This window comes from Sciurus vulgaris (assembly GCF_902686455.1).
Source record: "Sciurus vulgaris genome assembly, chromosome: X".
Classification (NCBI taxonomy): domain Eukaryota; kingdom Metazoa; phylum Chordata; class Mammalia; order Rodentia; family Sciuridae; genus Sciurus; species Sciurus vulgaris.
Window position 1 is genome coordinate 17,672,660 of NC_136471.1, and position 23,043 is coordinate 17,695,702.

Genomic DNA, 23,043 nt, shown 5'->3' on the forward strand with positions numbered 1-23,043 from the left:
TCCTCAAGTGCCTGGAATAAAAAGAAAAAAAAAATACTCTCCAGGTGATAGTAGATTGGCTGTCTATTGAGATGCTTCTTTAACACTTAAACAGGCTGTTTACAACTTTGCCTTACCTTAGACTTTGTTTCCTGCTTGTCTAAAGATCAGAAAGAGATGAAATCTGATGCTTCTCTCAGGTCTTTTGTAGACAGGAGTCCTGACTGTTGGCATGCATACGGTTTCCTAGATTTCCAGGTATACGTGGGAGAATTTTAAAGTCCTAATTCTCCCAAGTGTCTTAAGCCCCAGCTTCTCCTTCCAACCATTTGGCATATTGTTTGCTGCAACTTGTTCATCTGCCTTGAAATATTTTTGAGAAATATCCTCCACATAGCTGCTGAGAGACTTTGGAGTTACGTGAAACAAAGGCAATTAATCCCCTTTTGTCAGTACAGGGAGCCCTCCAGATAGGTGCAAACATACAAACACAATTGCTTGGGAATATGGTCCATTCATTGCCTGTTTCTGGAGAAACAGGAACCCATACTTGGAATGCAGGCTGCCATCTTAAAAATCCATGGAGGGATATGGACAAAGGTAAACCAAAGTGCTACAAAGCTCACCTAACATGTTCAATGGTTTTTCTCATGATATAGCATTTGCTTGGTTGCTGTAAACTTTTGACTTATATTCCAGAAATCCAATAAACTTGATTCTGACAGTTTTTCCTCTTTAGTGTTTCTTGGGAGGGACTGGTCTCCCCTGTACTTCACTAACATCATTCAGTCCTGTGAGTGATATTTGGAAGCTTAAAGTCTTATGTTAACATCTTCTTAGTTGTTTAATAATATACATGTTTTCTGAAAACAACAAATCAGAAGAAACACACCACTAGACACTTCTCTATCATCAATAAACTGTGAAAATCAATAAAATGATTTATTTTATATATGCAAAGTCAAAATCTCTTTGAATACTTAAATTTTTACAAATAATACAAACATAACAATACTGTTCCATATAAATTTTTGTATAAACATTAAAGGAAACATACACATTATTTTTTTCTTTTAGTGCTTCCAAAGCACATAAGTCCACCTGAAGACGTTCCTTTGTCACATGCAAGAACAAAAGCCAGGGCACAGGACAGACTCAGGTGCACTTTGTAATGTCTTTAGACAAAATAGAAGAGAGTTGGAGGTAGATTGTTTGGTGACTCTCCCTGCCCCTTCCCACAGAGAAATAAGTTACCCAAATAGCAGCTTCTTACTCTTTGATTCAAACTTTCCTGAATATTGCATGGTTTAAAAGGCACAACTAGGAATTGTTGAAAGTTCTGTTCAGCACACACAAGATTAACACTTGGATTCTGTATGCTTATTCTTTCGAAAATATATTGTAAGACCATCAAGTGGTCTTCCACTTGCAGGTAGCCCCTCATCACTCTGAAAATGCCTGAAATGGCAAAGTTTAAATGAGTGATCCCTTATTACCTGTAGTAGGGGCAGCAGGTTTTTATGAATTTAGCCTGCTGAATTAACAACACCACCTTCCTCTAATTGGGGAAATCAACAAGAAAATTTAAAAATTGATGATTTCCACAAAACTTTTTAAGGCAATGTCCAACTTTTACTGTCAGATAATCATAAACTTTAAAAGCTTCACCACTTTTTCTTAGACTCTTGGAGGCTTCAACAATATCCTGACCAGTCTTACAGCTCAGAAATCTTGTCTTGTTTTTAGTTGTCTTTGCATTAACACTATGGTCTGCTGTTAATGTGATTCACATTGTTGAGAAGGTGATGGGAATCTATTTTTTCTAGTACCTTCTCAAGGTGCTGAATTAAGACTCGTCTTTTAAACCTGAAAAAAACAAGAAAACTTTATTAACCAGATGGTACTTAGAAGCACTTATGGTGTCCAAGGTACTGAATGGGATACAAAGTAGAACTTGCAATCTATAGGGGAATATACAATTTGTCCTCCCAGGAAGATATGGCTTACAAATACAATGAGTGCCAACTGAAGGCCCAAGCTTACATTAGTCTAGAGGAATGAATGAGGTAGATGCAGATAAAATCAATATAAATACCTCTAGAGGCAGCCTTAACTATGACTTAGGACCACAGTGTGAGAAAATCAAGGCAAAGCTTATTCTCTGTCTTGCATTGAGCCCTGCTGCTAAAACAAAACAAGACATACTCTGAAGAGTTTTTGTTTATACCAACCTTGCAGCTTCCTTGATGGTAAATTCAACAAACTGCTTCTTTATCTCCAGAGAGCCTTGCACTTTTTCAAGTAAAATGAAGATTCTTTCATAGTCTGAAGAGATTTAAACAGCTTTAGTATTTTTTTATTAAATTTTTAAAAATTTTTGCAGACTGCATTTTGATTCATTGTACACAAATGGGGTACAACTTTTCATGTCTATGGTTGTACACAATATAAAGTCATACCACTCATGTAATCATAAATATACATAGGGTAATAAAAATATGAATGAGATATAAAATTGAATCATCATTCATCCTCAGTAATCATTCTTCATGGGTAGAAAGTTAGATATAGTTTAAACACTCAAATGAAAACATCTGCTTGTATCTACTAAGGAAACTCTTGCAAATACCACCCAAAGGGGAAGGCTGAAAAATGGCTGCCCAAAGCTTCCCTAATCCCTGGAGCTTATGAAGGTGTTACCTTATATGTTACCTACTAAAACTTATTTGCAGATAAAATTAAGTCAAGGATGTTGAGATGGGGAGATCATCAGGTTTTTATGTGCAGGTCCAATGTAATCATTCAAGGATCCTTATAAGATGGAACAATAAATGTCAGAGAGAAAAAAGATGGAAGGACAGTAGTGGTTAGAGAGGAGAAAAAGTGCTATTGCTGTTGACTCAAACATGGGAGAAGGAGCTAAGAACCAAGGAATACAGGCAGTCTTTGGAAGCTGGAAAAGACTCTTCCTAGAGCCCTCTGAACACTGGTCTGTTAAGACCTTCATATTAACCCAGTGAAAGTGTCTTCAGAATTCTGACTTCTAAAACTATCAGATAATATATTTGTGTTCTTTTAAACAACTCAAATGGTACATGATGTGTGTAATAAACACAACAATAATTGGGTGTAGCAGCAAAAGGGAACTATTACAAGAAGCAATGAGAAAGGGGATTGTATCTTTTTAGTTAAAGTCAAAAGGAATTGTATTAAATTATATGAGAACCCAATGTTGCCCAAAATGCACATCAAGAGGTAGGTTGAATCTTTTTTGAACCATAGAATGAGAGGTACCTCTTGTTTTACTGTTATATTATTGATAGATATTCCTACTTACTTCGTCCAAACTTTCGAACTTCTTTCATTAATTGATGTTTTATATCAGCATTGATTCCCTGTGCCATTGCAGGAGTGATATGCAATGTATTTGATGCAGTTCCCAGAGAAGATACTACTGCAGTTTTTTGGTCATCTACAGAGAGATTGCAGTTTGGGGCTCCTCCTATAAGTACGTTATTACCAGGTTTGTGAAACGGTCCATCTCTCCTGAGACCAGTGAAGTCATCAGACAGAGAATTCAATTGGCTGGGTGGAACACCATCTCCCATTGTGTTCATAAGCTCTGCTGAAGCAGATTTTGATAAGAAGCCATCAGGTGGGGTTTGTCCATATTCTATATTCTCTTCATGCACATCATGAATGACAGTAGCATCTGGAAAGCAATTTAAGAATTTGAGCTATGAGGTGGGTGCATTATGTCAATCCCACAGATATAGTCCTGTGCTCCTCAGTTTCAAGGAAGTTATTAATTTCATAAAGTAGGAAGATGTATGAGGTGGAGATCTGAGACCCTCACACTGAGCTCAAGAAGATAATACAACACTACCATCTTCTTCACTCTTGCTTCTATGAAAACATCAAAACTGAGATAGTACAACTAACAAACATTTGGAAGTCCCTGGAACTCATGGTTTAGTGACGGACTGTTACTCTTTACAAGGTGAAAAACACCAATCTTACTTGATGTCATGTCTTCTCAAAGTCACATATAAACTGCCATGCATTACCTGAGCTACCTGAGTTACCTGAGCTTTAAGCCAGGTAACATGAATAGACCATTCTGCCTCCTTTCTACATCAAATATTCTGAGAAAATGCACTGGGGCTGAACACTCTTCTCTACTACATCACCCAAATCCCTATCTATATATGAGTTTCCTTATCTTTCCCTTCTGTGTCAAAGTCAGGTTTCTTTTTACTCCAAGCCTGACACGTCTATATCTTTTACTCATGTTTTGCTGTCCTAAGAGCTGGGGATCAGCAGTGAAGAAGACAGACAGAAAATGTCCCTGCCCTGATGGAACCTGCAGCGTAATGGGAAGTCAGACAGGAAGTGCATGGTGAGCCCCAAAGCCATCCCAGCTGCACTGCTGTGCAGAAGAAGTGAGCAGGGGAATGAGAGGAAGCAGCAGAGGGAGCCTGCAGGGCTGAGGGCGGTGGCGGGGACTTCTGGGTGGTGTCCTCTGAGCAGAGCCTGAGGAGGAGACAGAGCAGGCTCATGCAGATGCAGAGGGACACAGCCAGGCTGCAGGGGGGTGAGGGTAAGGGTCAGAGGGGGGACCTGCTGAGGACCATGGAGTGGAGGACAGAGGCAGAGAGAGAGGAGCAGGCCACAGGCACCCAGGAGAGGCCGTGGCCCACAGTCAGGACGTGAGGCTGTGTTCTGAGTGCTTGGGAAAGTGGAGGACACCCTTCCAGGGTGGACATGGCTTGGGCCCATTGAATGGGCTGACACCATCACTCTCACTGCAGGGCCAGGAGTGAGTTAGGAGCAAGGATGTGAATCATAGCCTGACCACTGTGGTGCTCGCCTATAATGCCTCAGAAACTGAGGCAGGAGGATCATGAGTTCAAAGTCAGCCTTAGCAACTTAGTGAGGCCCTAAGCAACTTAGCAAGATCCTATCTCTAAAAAGAAAATATAATAAGGGCTGGGGATGTGGCTCAGTGGTTAAGTGCCCCTGAGTTCAATCCCTAGTACAAAAAAACAAAACAAAACAAAACAAACAAATCCAAGAATGGGAATCAGGGAGGTCAGAAAAGAAGTTATCATAGTAGCTTGGTGAGAGATCATGGTAGTGTAGACTCATGGGATACAAAGAGATGGTAGTGTACAGGGATTATATTGAATGTCAAGTTTCCTGGACTTACTAAATGGATGGACATAAGAAAAGAATAAAATAATAATCATGGTGACTCTGAAGTGTGCCACCTGAACCACTGAGTAAATAACTGTGCCAGGGGGGTGCAGGATACTGCTCTTGAGAGTGAACTGTGCCCAATTCTTCCTGAGTCTGATTCAATAGTCTCAGATTGCTATTCTGGCATTAATAATATTAGCATTATTTACTCTAGAGAAATCTGCAAATGCTATAGGCTAGAGTTTCTCTGCCATCCCAATCCCCACAGATGCTGTAGATTTACCGGCCTGCCACTGGATGATGTCATTAATTGCCATGCATAAGGATGTCAGTAGAGTTATTTTGGAGAGGGGCAAGGTTGGGAGCCTAGTTGAAACACATGCAACCTATTGAATTTTTTAAAATATTAATATATATGTATATATATATTTTAGTTGTGGATAGACCTTTATTTTTATTCATTTATTTATATGTGTGCTGAGGATCGAACCCAGTGCCTCACACATGCTAGGCAAGTGCTCTACCACTGAGCCACAACCCAGCCCCCCACTGAGTTTTATATGTCTATTAGACACCTAAGTGAAGATGCCATGTCCATGATTAAATGAGAATCTGGAGCTAAGGAGCAAGCTGTAGACCAGAGGTATAAATATTGAGGTGGTTAAAATATAAATCAAATTTACATCCCCAAGACTGCATGGGATCAACCAGGGAGAAAACACAGTGAGGAGAGGGTGCCCTGGAATTGGACTTTGGGGCCCTCTAATTTCTAGAGGTGGGAAAGAATGGGGGAAAAAAAACAGAAAACAGAGGATGATTTTTAAAGGGAAAAGGAAACTAGATATCTGGGAACCCATGAAGTTCTTCATAGAGAAGGGAGGGGTCAACTGTGTTAAATGCTGTTGAGAAGTAATGGCAAGGTGCAGCAGACACTGGTGAGCCTGAGAAGGGTTTCAGTGGGGTCAAGGAGGCAGAGCCCAGGCTGCGCTTGGTTAGAGCATGGACAGGAGGTGATAGTACAGGGAGCAAGTGCAGATTCACCCTCTTAGCCCATCTGCTCCAACTGCCTTAGAAACCTACTTTGTCACAACTCTTGAAGCTGCTCCAAATGGTTGCAACAAACATGCCCATAACTCTCCATCTCTCCATTAGTTACTGTATTTACTTACTTGGTAGGTTATGAATTAATTAGTAATTACTATGTTAATACCATGTGTTAATCACTGTGTTACTATGAATCTCTTCTCCTCATATACCCAAAGATCCTTGAAACATGTTGTCTGCTCCCCACGGGGCCTTTTGTACCTACCACATAGATGGTTTAATAAATGATTTACTTAATGAACAAAAACTAAGCACAGAAAAAGGAATACAAAGGAAAATAAAACTGTTTAGTGTCTTAGTCCTCTAGGAGTCATAAGGAAATCACAACCACTACTCTATACCTGGATGTACAAGGGTGGGTTTTATGAGGTTTGTATAAGATGGGAACCACGAAGCTGAGAGTGGTCCCTTTCCGCCCACATGGTTAGTTACAGTAGGCGGTGTTTGTGGTTTCCTCAACTGCAGGGACATACTCCGCCTTCTCTTAGATGACATAGGACTGTTGAATTCTCCAGGACGTTTCACTTTGTTCTGTGGCCCTGCTAGAAACTCATCTGCTTCATCAATCATCATTCCCTAAAAAACATTAACAAACATATTCCATTAAAGACAAAAATTCCACTATCAAAAAACTGCAAACACTAGTCTTATGCATATAAAATCAATCAATTGCACATTACATTACTTTACATAAGTATAAACACAGGCCAAATATTTACCAACTTTGTTCTCAATAAATGGCACTCAAGGGGGCTGTGGTTGTGGCTCAGTAGCAGAGCACTAGCCTAGCACTGGGTTCGATCCCAGCACCACATAAAGATAAATAAAATAAAGGTATTATGTCCATCTACAACTAAAATATTTTTTAAAAATAATAATTCTAAGAAAAAAAAATAGAAAATGGCACTTAGACTCTAATTCAATCTAAGTGGAACAAGGAGGAAATTAACATACAAGGTGTTGTCCAAGGCCGAATATGCTAGGATAATGATTAATCAGATAGCTTCAGGAATGACCAGCTCTGATCAACCAAAACGGGAAAAACCCATAGCTACCTTTTTGGAGAAGTATCAACCACTTTGCATAACCCCTGGTAGGGGAAGTAAGTTCTCCTTTTGGTGCTTTTGTGCTTTAAATTCATCATTAAGAAACACTGATTGTCACTATACAGAATGCTACGATTATTGAAAGCAGATAGATGAGAAAAATGTAATTCCTCCACTAGAAATTCAAATTTGAATTCAAATATGTTCTCTTTGGTGCTGGAAAAGGAGTGAGGAGGCTTTTTGCTCTTGGGGGGTAGATGAAGGATGAGAGTCAGCAATATAGAAGGCTAACACAAGAGTATATACCCTATTATTTGAACAAAATCATGAAAAATGACTTTTCCAAAGGACCCCCCCGTATACTATACTGGAAGGGGAAAAAACTTTCACTGAGCATTTATTACATGCTTAGTAATGGTCTAAACAGTGTACATGTTCTAACTTGCTTAATATTCCATCGAGCTCTGCAAGTTAGGTGCAATTATTATTCCAAATGCTACAGTAAGGAAACCAAGGTACAGAAAGATAAAACATTCTTCAATTAGTTAAGCATTGCAATGAGGTGGAACACCTTAAGTCCAGTTTTGTTATAAAAAGGATTACTGCCTGGTCTGTCCCTTAATAGCAGTGGTCTCCTCCATGAGTACAAACATAATCTCATTTGTTTTCAAGCTAAAATGGTCAAGTCAGTACATCATATATATACCACATTTAGATCTCTAGTGTGAAAATTCCAAAAACTGACATCACCTAATACTTCATATTTCAAGGGGCACTCTCATCATCATCTACTCAGAGCACTGCTGATCTGATTCATGGAATTAGAGGAAATAATTGGTAATCCCAATATGAAAGAAATTAATGTGTGATGGTATAACTGAATATAGACTCTGGAGCCAGAAAGATGTGGGTTCAAATCCTAGCTCACAATATAAGCCTTTGGGCAGACAGTAGTGTTCACCTTACAAAATGGTTGTAGGCATTAAAATGTAATCATTGAAGACACCAGCTCCTACTAGATACTCAAAAAATTGCAGCTCTTATTTTACTCACTCAACACATTCTTGCATCAGGAGTCTCCCACTTCCATCCACAAAGAGTCCTGGTGTCACATTTTATCTCTTGCTTATATTCATATTACCAAAAAGAAGGGAATTACAGCACTATCACAATTTAGACACAAATATAAATAGGCATCCTACCTTCTTATCTTGTTTAAATGGATTGCCAAAAGTATGCAGTCTTTTTGGTTGATCTGGATCAATCTCTCGTAGTGGGGAGGCCACTGTCTTTAGATATTCCTGATAGTTACCCATTTGTGCAACTGGAACACTATGAAGGGAATCTGTAAAAATCACCAGCAATGAAACTGATGTTATAAAATTGGAGTGACTTTTGAGATGACATGATCAGCATCAGGTTCAACAATGTGCGTCTTGGCATCAAATAAAGTCTAAAATCTTGACTCTGGCATTCTGGGATTTTGAAACATCTCTCTCTTCATTACAATCGTTATTTAGTCTACTATTACTACTGCCTTCAGGCTCATGTCTTCAGGACCAGAACAACTCCCTTACCTTCAAACTCGGTTTAAAAATGGGCTGACCTTCTATTCTTCCAGTGGATTAACAAAGGGGAATCAAGGGAAGGAAGTTGGGAGGGAATAAGAAAGACAGCAGAATGAAATGGACATAAATTTCCTATGTTGATAAATGCATATACCACAGTGAAACTCCACATCATGTACAACCACAAGAATGGGATCCTAATTAGAATATGTTATACTCCATGGATGTATAATATATCAAAATATACTCTACTGTCATATATATCTAAAAAGAACAAATTTTAAAAAAAAAGAATGGACTGACCTGCTTCATACCTTCCACCCCAACCCAAAACACTACAATTCTGTTCCATTCGTAAGATCTTAGATCCCATGCCATTCTCTTATCATACAGAGAATCTTGGTTAGTGGGCCATAACCTCTGAGGATTTAGTTAAATGTGTACACTATCTTTCTAGAAAAGTCCCCTTACACAAAATTTTTTGAGAGATTTCAGAGGATTGGCCAAAGTAAGATTTGATGATTTTGCTGAATTGGTGAATCCATTTAAATTGAACAAAATTGAGTAAAGGGAAATTGCAAACAGCCATAATTCTCTAGTTCATTACTATTGAGTTCATCACTGTTATAGAAATGAGGTATTCTCTTTATCACAGTAGGCTGGGTGGTAGAGTTGTGGGTGTACAGATTGGGGAATCTGACATACCTAGGTTCTGTCACTTTGAGCTACACCTGGACAAACTACAAAAATTCTCAGTGTCAATTTCAATGCCTATTTTATCGGCATAAACATACTGTCTGTTGGGGTTTAGGTAAAGCATGGTGAGTGTGGTATGTGTGCTGATTAATGCACGCTTGCCTTTAAACTTGAAAAATAAATTGTGCCTGAGGAGATGTAGGGATACCACGAAAACAGGCACTTGAAACTTTAAACAAACTATTACAACATAAACTACTCATGATGAAATAGACACTTTCGTAAAAGTCATGCCTGGCATTTTCCAAGTGAAAATTACTCTGCTGTTCCATTTACCTTCATCTTGTCCAACAATAAACCTGTGCGTTTTCAGCAGATTGGATCTCATTCTGGTCAACTGGTCCAAAAGACCTCTGCGTGGAATATCATAAGCATTTCTGTGTGTCTGAGGTTTCAAATCCTGTTTGAAATGAAACAATTTCAATTACTCCTGAGAAATGTAATACCTAACCCTCTTAAAATCTTTTCAAAGAGAGCTATATTTAACTAACTATGGTAGAATTTTCACAGTGGAAAATTTCCATTTGTTGTACTGATTATTCTAAGACACCCGCCAAACTATTAAAGCCACTAGAAATATTCCTCTTCAAGTATATCATTTTAAATTCCAAACCCTGGGATTTATTCCTGTGGCCACCTTGTAGGGCCACTGCTTGTAATCTAGACATACTCTTTTGGCAGCCATAGAGGTGGGCTGCTGGAATCCCCCACAAGACAGCAATGACTGACACTGCAGGGATTACAGTGAGCTGAGTTCGGCTGCAGTGCCTTAGGCAACTGTTGCAGCATTGATCTGAGGTCCTGCTCCTCCTAAGAATGGGGGAAATGATAGGGCCTGACCAGTTCTGCCAGTGGACCGCCTCATGGGAAAACCTGACACCAGAGGTCCCCATTGGACTGGCCTAGAGTTTCTCCAAGCTGCACCAAATATCTGAGTCTCTTTGTTCCTAGTCCTCCTTCCTGCCCACTCCTCTCACAGGTGCTAGAGCAGCATGACAGCCTACAGGATCTCATGGGTGTTATTTCCCAAACATTTCTTGTACATTTAATTCCATCTTGGCTTCTGTTGGCAGGAGAATTCCTAAACTGTTCTATTAATAACTACTAACTTCAAAATAAGACTGTCATTATCTCAAAACTAAAGCAATGTGAATAACATAAATGTATCAGACAAGTTCAAACAAATACAATCTCTTTATGTCACAATTTACCTTGTTTAAGAGCCCTACTTGGAAGCCAGCAAATTCTTTGGTATTCAATTCTGTCAGTCTCAGTGCAGTTTCCCCTGTGATTTCTTTCAATAGTTTTCTAAAACTCTTATTGTGCGCCAAGGACGTACCACCTCCAGAATGATTTTTCACTTTGATACCAATTTCCTGGGGAGGTTTCTTCCCCACTGACGCTAATATTCGTTCTGACTCTAGTTTGGTCTAAAATGAAAGTACATAGTATGTTATGAAAACATCTACCTTATTACTGTCATTTTTACTACTTAAGAAAGATAATACTTTAAGAACCTCACAGAACAATTTCAATTGCAAGTCACAGAAAAACAGAAAATTAAACATTTTCCTGTGCTTCTCTGTACTACGACAGCGAACAAAGAGGGGGCTGGAAAGGCAAATAATACATTTTGTCTCCTGTCTATTGTCAAAACTATGGTTGAATTGTGGAGAGAATGGAGACCATGGGTAAGAATTTCATTCATAGTCATTTAAAAGCACATTTTGTTACTATAAAATCTAGTCTGTATCAACATATTTGTTTCAGACCCAGACATAAAGGTTTAAGAATCAGTATTTACACATGTAAATTAGTGCTAAAATTCAGATTATACAGACTGGCATTATATCTAAAAATTAAACTGTTTATTTTTAATATTGGACTATATAAAAAAGTCTTATAAGGGAATGCTTAATTTAACAAATGTTACCAAACTAATAATTTATAACATGTTCTCAACAAGCTTTTCACTAATGTAAAATGAAAAATCCTTTTAATAGACATTATTATACTATATTGGTTAATTTTGCTTGAGAATGCATTGCAGCAAGATATTTGACATATTTTGTGCTCTATATACATCTGAGATAGTTCAAGGAACACTGGTGATATAGTTATTCAAGTAGTAATTAAGTTAGTAATTAGAGATATTATAAATTATTTATGATATCTTTCTCTCTAAAAGATAAAATTCTACCAATATCCATTAAGCCCCCAAATAATTTTGGATTTATTTTGGTTTGGTCATGGATAATTTTTGATTTTCCCTAATAGTTGGAATTCAGTCTATGTTTATTAGCTCTAAAAAATTCTTAAGTCATGAAATATAAGAGTAAATGAACAGTTTGTTTCATTAAATGATCTTGAAAGCTCACTTATAAAACTATACAAGCAATGTGCCCCAGAAGGTCCCAGAGCTTGCATTAGTTTCATCCCGGTTCACTATTCTTCCTTGTGGCCACACCCTGCTGACACAGCCTTAAAGGCCTAAGGTAAACAAGAAGTTTTAAAAAAAATCAATGGATCAATAGATAGATAAATAACCAAACCAAAACATTTACAACAACAAAAAAACTTAGCAGAGAGGAAAAGGGGTTAGGGAACACTTGGCAGATAAGCTCTCTGGGTTTGCCTTTACTTTCTTTTGCATTTGGGGCACACTGGATCAGTAGGAGCCAGGAAGCTCCTGAGAGTACTTTTTTAAGGTTTTTTGCCAGTTCCTAGCAAGACGTGTCAGCATTCCAGTTGTGAACTCCTTTCAGTCTTTTAGTAAAATGTGACACTTTGCTTACTATTCTTGGTTTTCTAAAGGTCAAACTTCCAAACATACTCAGTTTGAAGCATTGCAGTCACTGCAAATGCTACTACTGTTCCCTACCTGGGAATATAATTTGCATAAGAGAGTAAAACTGTTGCCTGAATTTGTCACATAATATAGAACAACGGTATGGTAGTAGAGCGCTAACTCAATAGTGCCTAAATATTTTCATCCTACAAGATTGGGCTAGGTAGAGGTGAGAAGTATGGTAAGGAGGGGTGAGTGGAGAATGAGGTACTAATAGAGAGGGGCAGCCAAGGGACAAGGTGAAAAATGGCACATGAGGTGGGGTCTAAATGAACAGATGGAGGGTGAGGGCAAGAAGAGAGGAGGCTGCAGTCCACTCTTCAGGTTGAGGAACACTGGTCTCATCTCCCCCCTCTCCAAGGAAAAGCAGGTGGCCATTTATCCAAGGGCTAGCATGTGAGTGTGAGTCCTTTACATGCTGCCTAAAAATGAATTTCAATCAACTCATTTCACCACACCAGGCCTCAGTGTGCTGACCTACAAAAGGGGGATGCTCTAGCCCAAAGTGATTCAAGGAGAAACTAGGTTGAGGATAGACGAAATGCGAAACCAGGAGAGAATTCTATTAAGCCTCTGCCCGGCTTAGGCCACAAAATATCAGCCAGTTGTGAGTAGGACAAACTAGCAGGCAGAAGGAAAAATGGCACAGCATCAAATGATACTGACAGACCCTTAACTGCAGTTTAATGGTGAAGTTAGAAGCCATAGAAAATCACATTATTACTAGCCCATAAAGTGTAGAGATATATACACATTTAATTGGAAAAAAAATTACAATTATACTAAAGAATAAGGAAATGCACTTCTGAGGGCAAAGGATTTTTGTTTGTTTGTTTTTACCAATACTACCTGTTGGCTGAGTTTTTTAAGGTAAGAGATAACACTGTAACTAAGTCCACAATCTAAATTATCTGATATCAGATTTGGAGCTCCCATCATCCTTAGTGCTTTCTTTAATGGCTATAAGGAAACAAAATACACAACAGTAAGAATAGAATAAATCTTAAAATACTCAAAGTTCAGTTATAAGGGGCAAAGGGACATGATTAATTTTTTTAGAAGTCAAGGTGCTGCACATAAAACCAAACATGGAACATTAAAAAGTGGCAATGAAAATAGCAGAGAGGTAAGGAGCAGAAAGTAAAAAAAAAAAAAAATCAGAAGAGAGTGGGATAAGAAGAGCAAGTAACAGCAAATTCAAACAAGTAAATTGCTTTCAGTCTTAATTCCAAGGTCATAAAATTGGTTCACATTGCATTTTATTGCGGACCCCATTCCTGCCATGGTCAATACCAACACACCCCAATTTCTCCTCCCAGTGACACCAATGGTCCCATTGAAGATTCTGCCTTTTCACCTCTAGAAAATTGGCTTTAAGTTACCACATCGACCTCTGAAATAGGTTTGAGAATCTGGATTTAGATCATTACAAGTTCAAATTCATTGTGAGTACTTGCCTCAAACTGTAATACCCCAAATGAGGCCAAGTAATGGTTACAGTGCCTTCACTTCTTGCTGTGCCTAGGACATGTGTGACAGGCCATAAACAACTATAATACTGTCTTCAGAATTTTGTTTTCAGAGGGAGTTCCCAAGATTGAGAATTTCTAGAGTTAAAAAGGGAAGTTGGTATAACACATGAATCAATACCTATTTATTCTTCATTCCAAAATTACAATTTCATAGATGAGTTTTAATAAGAGAAAAATAGATGTGTTTCATAAAAATAACCATGGCAGTTAAAAGAAACAAAATAGAAAAAATAACAGTGCTCTTTTGTGCCATCATGACATCTCTAAATTCTTACATGGTTTGAGAAGACAGTGACGACACAAATATTTGTAAAATAAATAAAAAGATAACTATCTTATGGCAGGGTAAAGCTTTTGATTCATTGGCATTTCTTATGACAAGAATCATCATTGACACAGTTAATACATATACACAACAATACATACTAATAAGTAGTATGGAGGCAGAGTTTTTAAGTAGCTGTCAAAAGCCTGTCGCCACTTCAGATTTGGCTTAAGCTTGTGAACTTTAAACAAGTCATCTGTAACAGAAAACCAAATAGAATATTACATTATTTCAGCCCTGAATCCCAACATCTAAATCAAGCAATTAGTAACTTGCATCCATAAACGTCAGATTTTAATTACTGAGATAAATATTCCACCATCTACTTTATTGTCTTTTTTTGGTGGTTGTATTTATCAAAATTATATACCAATGACCCTTGCTCACAACAGATCAACTTACGATTTTTCAGTTTTACAACAATGTGAAAACAATATACAATTCGGTAGATACTGAGATTTGAATTTTAATCTTTTCCCAGCCTAGTGATATGCAACACAATCTATCCTCTCTCACAATGCTGGGTAGCAACTGTAGGCTGCAGCTCCCAGTCAACCATGCAATTGCCAGGGGAAATGACTGACACTCTACAGTGTACTGTGTTGCTAAGCTACCGTGGGGCAGTTGGTAGGTTAGGGGTATCAGATGCATTTGCCACTTAAAGTTGGTTTATTGGACTTAACCCCATCACAATTCAAGGAGCATCTGTATTGTATTTTTCTAGAAAATGAAACAAATTCTCGAGAAACACATTCCTCTTCCACCTACAAAGCCACATAAGATATACTATTAAAATATTGACTCCAATTCACTTGAAATATTTTTCCTATCTATTACATATTGATAGTTCTAATGTAGTAATTTCATCTGAGGGCAGCTCCACAGTTACTGGTGGATGGAATAACATTTCTTTCATTTAAATATAGAATTTGTTATTATTTTTGCTGAAAGGTCAAGGTAAAGAGATTTTACAAAATATGTGAGAAGAAAAGCTAAGCCTCTAGTCTCCAGGCAGTCATGGGCAAGCTCAAAGTTCTACTTTGGGTTCTCCATAACTGGCTCCTATTTGTTCAGCCATGTTTCTCTTCCTCTTCATTGCTTTGCTTTCTGTGTTCAAGCATTTTGAACCAAACTTTGTGTCATATAAATGTTAGTTACTGGGTGATAGTAAAAGCACATACAGTTGTTAGGATGAAGTTGGAAATTCTGTACAGATGAACATATTTCTTGAATACCATGTACATTAATATAACTGAAGATATTTACCTTAAATATGCAGACATTTTCTACCTTTTCACACTTTAATTATTTTGAAAATCTAAATACATTTTATATACTGCATGAAAATTTCTAAAACATCTCATTATTTCCTTCATACCTTATTATTTCCTTCCTAGGGTAAGAAAGCATATATAATAATTCAAAATTGGCATCCCCAGACTTCAAAATGAATAACACACATACTACCAATACAAAATATACCATGAAATTATTCTCTACTGTTTCTTTAGGCTTTATTAATTTTTGCTGTAAAAAAAAAACCCAAATACTTTACATCTAGAGATAAAACCGTGCTTAATTTCTCTACAATTAGGGCTCTTCTTTGAAATTCTGAATTACTTTAGTAAGAAGAGCAACTACAAGCCAGTTGTGGTGGTGCACACCTGTAATCCCAGGGACTCGGGAGACTAAAGCAGGAGGATCAAGAGTTCAAAGCCAACCTCAGCAACTCAGTGAGGCCTTAAGCAACTTAGCAAGACCCTGTCTCTAAATAAAAAAAGAAAAAGGACTGGGGATGTGGTTCAGTGGTTAAGCACCCCTGGGTTCAATTCCCAGTACCAAAAAAAGAGCAACTATATATTTTCTTCCTTTTACTGCCATAATAAATTATTCACTCCTACTGAAATGAATTTATGGATTCATAAATGGAGGTATTTTGTTCTTTGGTATAGGGTTAAAAAAGCAAAGAAGAATGATCTGAAGAGACTTCTGGTTCATGCCAGTCCTTTACAGACCATTCATATCTTGACAGAAAGAAATAAGACACCATGGAAATATCCCATCATACTGTGTCTTTACATGGAATTACACAGATTTTTGGAAACTGACAAAAACACTGGAGAGACTTTTAGATACAAATAGATTAGATAACCAGAGTCAGTAATACTCAAGTATTTCTAGCAATGCCTAGTGCAACGATTCTGCCAAGGAGCTGGACTAGTGTAAATATTTCTTGTCCATATTTTTAAAATGAGGGTCAGGGGAAGGAAGAAATCATTCCAGAGTCTAGATGAATAGTAGTGACACTGCTTTAGTTGCTACTTCTGTAGCTCAGAAAATGGTTTCTATGCTATTAGATGTCCATTCACATGGGGTTTCTAGGATGGTGCGGTAAAGACATCATCAATAATTAGCTGATTCATATTTGAAAGAACAGGAAATAATAGTATAGAATAAAGTAAAATAAAACTGCCAATATCTCAAAAGCTACTGATATTTTCTCTTCCAGTTTCTTTCTTTCTACTCCACTCTTCTACAGAGGGCAGACCTGGGTTGGAGTGCAAGCTCAGTCACTTCCTTAGCTAAGTGAGTTTGGATAAGCCATTTCAACTATAAAATGGTTTAAGTGATAACTGCATTACCGCAATAACATTCTGAGGAACTAGATTAGTATGAAAGTAAATAAACCAGAATAAGCTGTCAAGCACAAGATATACAGAAACTCATACAAAATAAATTATTCTTCTCTAGTCTTTCTTCTGACACATCTTCCTTTCTTCTTCCCAATCATAGCTGATCTTTTCTTTTTGAGGTGCTGTGTATTTAACCCACTGCCTAGTACATACTAGGCAAGTGCTCTACCACTAAGCTACAGCCCCAGCTCCCATAACAGATCTTAATATAAAACTGAAATTTATTTTTCACACAAGTCCTCAGACTTCAATTTTAAAATGGAAAAAAGAAACCCATATGACAGGCACAGTGGTACTTGCCTATAATCCCAGTGACTCAGGAGGCTGAAACAGGAGGATCATAAGTTGGAGGCCAACCTAGGAAACTTAGCAAGACCCTGGCTCAAAACTTTAAAAAATAAATAAATAAAAAGGGGCTGGGGAAGTAACTCAGTGGTAGAGCACTTGCACAGCATGTGTGAGGCCAGGTTCTATCCCTAGTATAGGTTTCAGTTGAAAAATCACTCATCATACTAAGAATCAGAAAGATTTCAAAATAAAATTTAAAACACAAGAGAGGCCAACAAGAAGATACCAAAATTAGAAATATCTATAAGAATTTCAAAGAAGTCATTATAAAACATGTTTCAATAAATAATTATGAATAGGCTTGTAACAAATGAAAAAATGGACAACCTCAGCAATCAGATGGAAAATAAGAAGTAAAAGATATAGAAAAGCAGCAAATGAACATTTTAAGACTGAATGATACAATAATCAAAATAAAAAAGCTCAGTGAAAGGGCTCAATAGCAGAATGGAGGGGACAGAAGAAATAATCAGTGAACTGAAAAACCGAATTACAGAAATGATGTAATTTAAAAAAAAAAAGAAAGTAGAATGGAAAAAAAAGATCAGAACCTCAGAAATTCATGCAATTATAGAAAAAAAAACCATTAAACATGTATGCCACTGGGTTTCTGGAAGGAGAAGAGAAAGAAAGTGGGGCTGAAAAAGTACTCAAGGTAATAATGACTGAAAATGTCCAAATTTGGAAAGACATATAAACAGACAGATTCTTGAAGCTAAATAAATTCCAAACAGAACTAATTTAAAGAAATACATGCCAAGACAAATCCTAATTAAACTTAAAAACTGAAGACAAATATGTCTTGAAAGTAAAGAAAATCAACACCTTACCTATAGGGGTAAAACAATTATAATAAAAGTGGATTTGTTCCAGAAATTGAAGACAGTAGAAGGAAGTAGCACAGAAATTTTCAGATGTTGAAATATAAGTGCTGTCATCCGAGAATCTTATATCCAGAGAAAACATCATTCAAGAAGACATTCTTTTGTGTTTTTCCCCCCAGTGATGGGGTTCAAAATCAGTGGCATTCTACCTCTGAGCTCCATTTTCAATTCTTTTTATCTTTGAGACGGTCTCACTTAGTTGCTGAGGCTGGCCTTGATCTTGCTACCTTCCTGCCTCTGCCTCTTGAGTCACTGTGAGTACAGGCATGCACCACCATACCTGGCTGAAATTAAGACATTCTTAGATGAAAGGAAACTAAGAGAATTTGTCACTAGCAGACCTGCCTATAAAAAAAAAAAAAACAGCTATAGAAGTTCTTGAAACAGAGATTAAACAATAAAAAATGAAGCTTGGAGCATCAGGAAGGAAGAAAGAACATGATAAGCAAAAATACAATAGGTTTTCTTTTTCCTCTTTAGTTTTCTGTTTGACAGTTGAAACAAAAGTTCTACCTCATATGTTTCTAAATGTATAGAGAATAGTTAAGCTAATCTTGTCATAAATGGAAAAAGGTAAAGGAAGGTGAAGATTGTATATTTCCCTTGAATTGATAATGACACTGGTAGACTGCCTAAATTATGTATGTATAACATCTAGAACAGTCCCTTACAGATCTATCCAGATAGACTCAAAAACATTACAGAGAGAACATTAGGCCTTTGATTTGTGGATGCTAACCCAAACAAGGGAGGTGGGGGAAGGGAGTAATAGAAATAGATTGGACTAGACAAAGGATAATGAAGGGAAAGGAGGGGGGAGGGGAATAGGAAAGACAATAGAACTAATTGGTCATAACTCTCCTAGCCTTGTATTTGTATACACGACCAGGGTAACTCCACATCATGTACAACCACAAGACTGGGAACCTAAGAGTATAAGTTATACTCTATGTGTATTCTGCCAAAATACATTCTACTGCCATGTATAACTAAAAATTTTTAAAAACTACAGAAATAATGAAGATGAAATTTTTAAAAATGTCCAAATAACCCAAAACAAGTCAGAAAGATGAAAATAGAGAAATGAAAAACAGAGAGAACAAAGAGAGAATAAAAATATCAAAAGGCAGACTTAAGCTCTAATATATAACAATAATTATATTGAATGCAGATGTCTAAACACACCAATTAAAAGGCTAAGATTTGAAGAATGGATAAAAAAAACGTGAACTCAAAATGTGTTTACAAGAAACTCATTAAAACTTAGTGGTCATAGGCATGTTAAAAATAAAATGAAGGGTCAGACAAGCTGGCACATGCCTATAATCCCAGTGACTTGGGAGACTGAGGCAGGAGGATCATGAGTTCAAAGCCAGCCTCAGCAATTTAGCAAGGCCCTAAGCAACTCAGTGGGACCCTGTCTCTAAATAAAACATAAAAAAGGACTGGGGGTGTGGCTGAGTGGTTAAGTATTGCTAACTTCAATCCTCAGTACCAAAAAATAAAAATAAAAATAAATAAATAAAATGATGGGAAAAGAAATCCTACATTTTTAAAAAGCAGGATTTAAAAAGAATTGGCTTTGAATGCAAATCAAAACTACCCTAAGATTTCATCTCACCCCAATTAGAATGGCGATTATCAAGAATACAAGCAACAATAGGTGTTGGCGAGGATGTGGGGAAAAAGGTACACTCATACATTGCTGGTGGGTTTGCAAATTAGTGCAGCCACTCTGGAAAGCAGTATGGAGATTCCTCAGAAAGCTTGGAATGGAACCACCATTTGACCCAGCTATCCCACTCCTTGGCTTATACCCAAAGGACTTAAAATCAGCATACTCCAGAGATACAGTCACATCAATGTTCATAGCTGCTCAGTTCACTATAGCCAGATTGTGGAACCAACCTAGATGCCCTTCAGTTGATGAATGGATAAAGAAACTGTGGCATATATATATACAATGGAATATTACTCCGCCATGAAGAATAATAAAATTATGGCATTTGCAGGCAAATGGATGAAATTGGAGGATATCATGCTAAGTGAGATAAACCAATCTAAAAAAACTAAAGGACGAATGATCTCGCTGATAAGCGGATGAGGACATATAAGGGGGGGCGTAGGAGGGGTTAGCGTTAGGCTTAGGGTTAGGTTTAGAGTTAGGGATAAGGAGGGTGGTAAGAATGGAGGAAGGAAGGACTATAGATAGGGAAAAGAGGGGTGGGAGGGGTGGGGTGAAGGGAAAAATAACAGAATGAATCAAACAACATTGCCCTATGTAAATTTATGATTTTTAATTAAAATAAAATTAAAAAAAAGAAAAAGAAAGGATTGGCTATATTCATATCTGATAAAGTAGACTTAAGAGCAAAGAAAATTAGAAGAGATACATTACATAAGATCAATCCAGGAAGAATACACAGCACTTCCAAATGTGTATGCACCAAATAACAAGCAGAGTTGCAAAGTATGTGAAGCAAAAATTGATAGAAGTGGAAAAAAAACTCACAAATTCACAATTACAGTCAGGGACATCAAGATTTCTGTCTCAACAACTGCAAGAACAAGTAGAAAAATGAACAAAAACATAGCAGAATATTAACCAACAGGAACAATTTAACAGCTATAAAATACTCCAGCCAAAAACAGTGTGCCACACATTATTCTCAAGCATCCACAGAATATATTCCAAGACAGACAGTATCATTTGACATAAAACAGATGTCAACATATTTATAAGAATGGATGTAATGCAGTATGTGTTTCATTCACAATGGAATCAACCTAGAAACTAGTAACAGGAGAGTAACAGGTAAATTTCAAAATACTTGGAAATCAAACAATATACTTCTAAATAATGTATGAGACAAAGAAGTGTCATGAGACATCAAAACATATTGAAGTGAATTAAAATGAAATATAGGATATTAAAATTTGACAATTTTTTCATTTTAATATTACATCAGTGCTGAGAGAGAAATTTAAAAAGGAAAAGTTTCAAACCAATAATCTAAGATCCTATCCAGAAAATCGAAAAAAGGTATAACAAACCCAAAGAAAGGAAATAACAAAAAGACATCAATGAAATTGAAAAAGAAAAAGAAAAATGATAAAAGAAACAAAATAGCTGCTTTTTGATAAGACCAATTAAAGTAACAATCCTCTAATGAGACTAACAAAAAATATGAGACCCTACTATCAATATCACAAATGAAATAAGTGATATGCTCATAGAACCACATACCAAAAGGATAATAACGGATTACTAAGAACTACCCTCCACAGTTAAATCTGACAATTTGGATGAACTGGACAAATTTCAGAGAAGCACAACTAACCATTATCCACACAGTGAAATAATCCGAACAACCTTATGATTATGGGAAAAAAATAAAATAATCATTTAACCCCTGCCAAAGGAATCTCTAGACCTAAATAGTTTCACCGAAAAATTCTTACTTATTTATTTATGGTGGTACAGGAGATTGAACCCAGGAGTACTCTACCACTTTTTTATTTTTTGAGATAGGGTCTCACTAAGTTGCTGAGGTGAGCATCAAACTTGTGATCTTCCTGCCTCAGCCTCCTGAGTACTTGGGATTACACGTGCATGCTATTGCACCTGGCAGTTTCACTGAAATATTCTATCAAATGTTTAAACAATAATAATAATAGAGAAGGAGAAATACGGGCACCGCACGTCGCTTGGAATTGGATCAGCTGCGCCAGGGCTCCGAGCGGCTATCCGGAGGAGCAGCGTGGGCTCAGGACTCAAGAAAAGGAGATATTGAGAGACTTGGGACCAACTCAAAGCAGCCGGGTGAGTGTTTCCCACTGGACAGGCGGACGGGGTGGTAGCCCCCCGGACAGGGCGGTAGCCCCGAAAGCAGGGATCGTTGCAAAGTAGAACTGCCGGCGAGGCGCCCCTCCCCCTGCCGGAGCAGTGATCGCAGACAGCTGGGAGCATTGGAGAGGTGGCTGTTCACCACAGCGCTTGGACTCGGCGCAACCCACCCGCGCTCTGGGAGGCTGCCCAAAGGAGAAGGTGCTTGGTGAGCTGTTTGGACTGAACGTGACCACCCCTGAACACAAGGGGCTGCCCAGAGGAGAAGGAGAAATACGGGCTCGGTACGTCGCTTGGAATTGAAGCAGCTGCGCCAGGGCTCTGGGCGGCTATCCGGTGGAACAGCGTGGTGAGTGGTTTGGTCCCAGAGCATCCGCTCCTGAACATAGGGGGGTTGTCTGGAGAAGGAGGAGGAGCGCGGCGGGGTGCTTGGGCTCGAAGTGACTGCACCAGGGCTACGGGAGGCAGTCGGGACAAGAAGGTGCACAGTGAGTTCTTGGGACTCGTGACACACCAGATCTCTGGGTGACTGCCTGGTGGAGAAAGTGGTGCGTGGTGGCTCACTTGGTCTTAGAGTGACCGCACGGAACAACGGGTGGCTGCCGGAGGAAAAGGCATGTGGTGGGTCACTGGGACTCGGAGCGATTGTAAGGGACTCCAGGTGGCTGCTCAGAGGAGGGGCCGCATAGCCAGGCGAAAAGTGCAGAGCAGGGTCCTAGACGGCTTCTTGGTGGAAGGGCCCCACAGACAAACTGAGGGGCGGAGCGAAGGCTCCAGGACTGCAGGCAGCTTCTCTGAGGAGAGGCAGCCGAAGGAGATTCGTTTGCGAAGGGTGAGGCTTCCAGGCCCAGGGGGTAGGTCCGGGTCCCTGGGAACATTGCAGAAGAAGGCTGCCCAGCCCAGGCGGTAGTTGT

The 23,043-nt window shown here is 38.2% G+C and overlaps 1 protein-coding gene across 5 annotated transcripts in view; it reads right to left on the minus strand.

Moving 5' to 3' along the window:
• Positions 1-853: 853 nt before the first annotated feature.
• Positions 854-23,043, minus strand: part of LOC306651773 (integrator complex subunit 6-like) — an 84,689-nt gene continuing 62,499 nt past the window's right edge. For 2 of the 5 annotated variants that reach the window (XM_079124581.1, XM_079124579.1), the window contains 9 exons: positions 14,459-14,553; positions 13,350-13,460; positions 10,864-11,082; positions 9,929-10,052; positions 8,531-8,673; positions 6,624-6,858; positions 3,317-3,691; positions 2,211-2,304; positions 854-1,845 (listed from right to left, as the gene is read on the minus strand). In XM_079124581.1, coding sequence (XP_078980707.1) covers positions 1,743-1,845; positions 2,211-2,304; positions 3,317-3,691; positions 6,624-6,858; positions 8,531-8,673; positions 9,929-10,052; positions 10,864-11,082; positions 13,350-13,460; positions 14,459-14,553 — 1,499 coding nt within the window. In that variant the 3' untranslated portion in view covers positions 854-1,742. Of the gene's footprint in view, positions 1,846-2,210; positions 2,305-3,316; positions 3,692-6,623; positions 6,859-8,530; positions 8,674-9,928; positions 10,053-10,863; positions 11,083-13,349; positions 13,461-14,458; positions 14,554-23,043 lie in introns of those variants that run through there. The other 3 variants (XM_079124582.1, XM_079124580.1, XM_079124583.1) reach the window with 3 other exon arrangements.